Source organism: Otolemur garnettii, unplaced genomic scaffold (genome assembly GCF_000181295.1).
Source record: "Otolemur garnettii isolate 467f Iridium unplaced genomic scaffold, OtoGar3 scaffold00189, whole genome shotgun sequence".
Classification (NCBI taxonomy): domain Eukaryota; kingdom Metazoa; phylum Chordata; class Mammalia; order Primates; family Galagidae; genus Otolemur; species Otolemur garnettii.
The window spans coordinates 2,075,909-2,078,568 of NW_003852584.1; the positions used below are offsets into that span (position 1 = coordinate 2,075,909).

Consider the following 2,660-nt stretch of genomic DNA (forward strand, 5'->3'; position numbering starts at 1 on the left):
TTTTTAATTAGTGGGGCACAGTGGTATACACTTGTAGTCCTAGCTCCTTGGGAAGCTAAGGCAGGAGGATTTGGTTGAGCCCAGGAGTTCAAGGCTGAAGTGAGCTATGATTATGCTACCATACTCCAGTCTGGGCAAAAGAGTAAGACTCTGTCTCAATTTAAAGTCCTCATGGAAGCACACTCAGCCCTCTCCCCAAGTGAAACTCTTCAGGGAACCCCTTGCCAGTAAAACAGCTCTTGCCACATGCTACCCCTGGCATTTGGATTTCTCAGCCTTATAACAATTCCTTTTCTTTTCTTTCTTTCTTTCTTTCTTTTTTTGAGACAGAGTCTCACTCTATTGCCTGGGCTAGAGTGCCATGGTGTCAGTCAAGCTCACAGCCAATTTCAAACTCCTGAGCTTAAGTGATCCTCCTTCCTCAGCCTCCAAAGTATCTAGGTTGGACTACAGGCACACACCATCACACCCAACTAGTGCTTCTATTTTTATTAGAGACAGGGTCCAGGGTCTCACTCTTGCTCAGGCTGGCCTCAAATCCTACCCTCAAGCAATCCTCCTACTTTGGCCTCCCAGAGTTCTAGGATTATAGGTGTGAGCCTCTGTGCCCAGCCTCCCATAACTTGGTTTTTCAGCAAGCCTTAGGGGACCAAGAGCCTTGCTCCCTAGAGTTATGATTACAACTGCGAAAATAAATTAACAGAAAGAAAACTTCTAGGGCCTGGAACAGGGAGCCAGCACAGTCAGGTCTCCAGGGAGAGGTCTCTTTCTGGCTTATGGGCGGCAGCCTTCTTGTGCCCTCCACAGAACCTGTGGACATAAAGAAAAAATGTCTTTGCTAATGTATTTAAGCCTGTCAGGATGAGATCACCTCAGATGAGGGGGCCCTCAATTTAGTAAGTGTCCTTAGAAGAGAAAGGGGAAGGGTACACAGAGAAGAGAACTTTGGGATGAGAGTGAGGGATCCAGAAGCTGAGGACCTCCAGGAGCCACCAGCAGCTGGACAGAGGGACAAAGGGATTTTCCCTCAGGACGTCAGAGGAACCAGCTCTACCAACGCTTTGATTTCAGACTTTCGGCCTATAGCACTGGGAGAGAATACGTGTTTGTTGGATTAAGCCAGATGGTTTTAGGTAATTTGTTCTGGGAGCCGAGAAAACTCACACACCCCTACTAACACTGCGTTAAACTGTGAAACACCAAGAGACGTGCTGAACTATGGAGGACACGGACGGCAGGTCTACATCAGGACTTTTCTCTCTTTCTTCCTTTTTTTTTTTTTTTTTTTTAGAGACAAGAGTCTCACTTTGTTGCCCTCGATAGAGTGCTGGGGCATCACAGCTAACAGCAACCTCCAACTCCTGGACTTAGGTGACTCTCTTGCCTCAGCCTCCCAAGTAGCTGGGGCTACAGGCGCCCGCCACAATGCTTGGCTATTTTTTATTGCAGTTTGGCCGGGGCTGGGATTGAACCCGCCACCCTCGGTATATGGGGCCGGCGCCCTGCTCACTGAGGCACAGGCGCCACCCTAGACCAGGACTTTTCCAGAAAACTGTTTTAACCTCAAATTCACCACGTTCAACTGAACCTTATCCTCCTAGATTAAATTTACAAATGTCTTCCTCCTTACTTAAAAGTCTTATGTTACTACTTACTCAGGTCAAAATGTTGAAATTGTCTATACTGTTTTCTTTTAACCTTACATTGAAACTATTGGTAAATTTTATCAGCTCTACTTTTGAAATATACATAAATTCTACCAATTCTCCTGGCCTGCACTATTGTTCACCCGGTTTCCAACTTAACCTTTCTTTAAACAAAGTAGCCAAAAAGACCTTTTTAAAATCCAAGTCACATCATGTAACTTCCAAACCAAAGCTCTCCGGTTCCCACGCACTCAGACTTGAATTGTATCCCATAAAAAGATGTGCTGAAGTTCCAATACCCAGCACCTCAGACAGTGACTTTATTTGAAAATAGCATCATTGCAGATGTAGTTAGTTGAGATGAGGTCATACTTGATCCAACAGGACTTGTGTCCTTATAAGGAAAGTGAGACATCCAGGGAGACGGCATGTGAGGACAGAGGCAGAGGCTGGGAGCTGCAGCTCAAGGAAGGCCAAGGGGAGGGGTCAGCGCCAGAAGCCAGGAGGGCAAGGAAGGAATCTTTCCCTAGAGCAGTGTTTTTCAACCTTTTTATCTCAAAGCATACTAGAACCTACAATTAAACTTCCATGGCACACTTAAATCATGTTGATCAAAAAATAAATAATAAAAAAAAGAATATGTGCATTGTGTTTTGAACTTCTTTTGAAAAATAATGGAAACTCTTAAAAATTAGAAAGTTTAGAATTAAAAAATACAGTAGAATCTCTGTAAATTGACCACCTAAGGGACAATAACAACCTGGTCAACATAAAGAACTAGGCACACTGTACTAATACATACATGTGGTGCAGGTCTGGTTTATGAAAGTTAGGTCAAGGTAGAGAGGTGGTCAACTATGGAGGTTCTACTGTGTTAGCTGGGCATGGTGGTATGTACCTGTAATGCCAGCTACTTGAGAGGCTGAGGCAGGAGGATCACTGGAGTCCAAGAGAGAGAGACCAGTCTGGGCAACTTAGTGAGACCTTATTTCCTTATTTAAAAAAAATTTTGGG

At 44.5% G+C, this 2,660-nt stretch overlaps 1 protein-coding gene across 1 annotated transcript in view; it reads left to right on the forward strand.

The window, feature by feature from the left end:
* LOC100954464 (ubiquitin-protein ligase E3C-like) overlaps positions 1 to 822 on the forward strand; it is a 6,504-nt gene extending 5,682 nt beyond the window's left edge. The window contains exon 2 of the mRNA XM_012812095.2: positions 808 to 822. Within this exon, the coding sequence (XP_012667549.2) occupies positions 808 to 822 (15 nt within the window). The remainder of the gene's footprint in view (positions 1 to 807) is intronic.
* Positions 823 to 2,660: the final 1,838 nt, after the last annotated feature.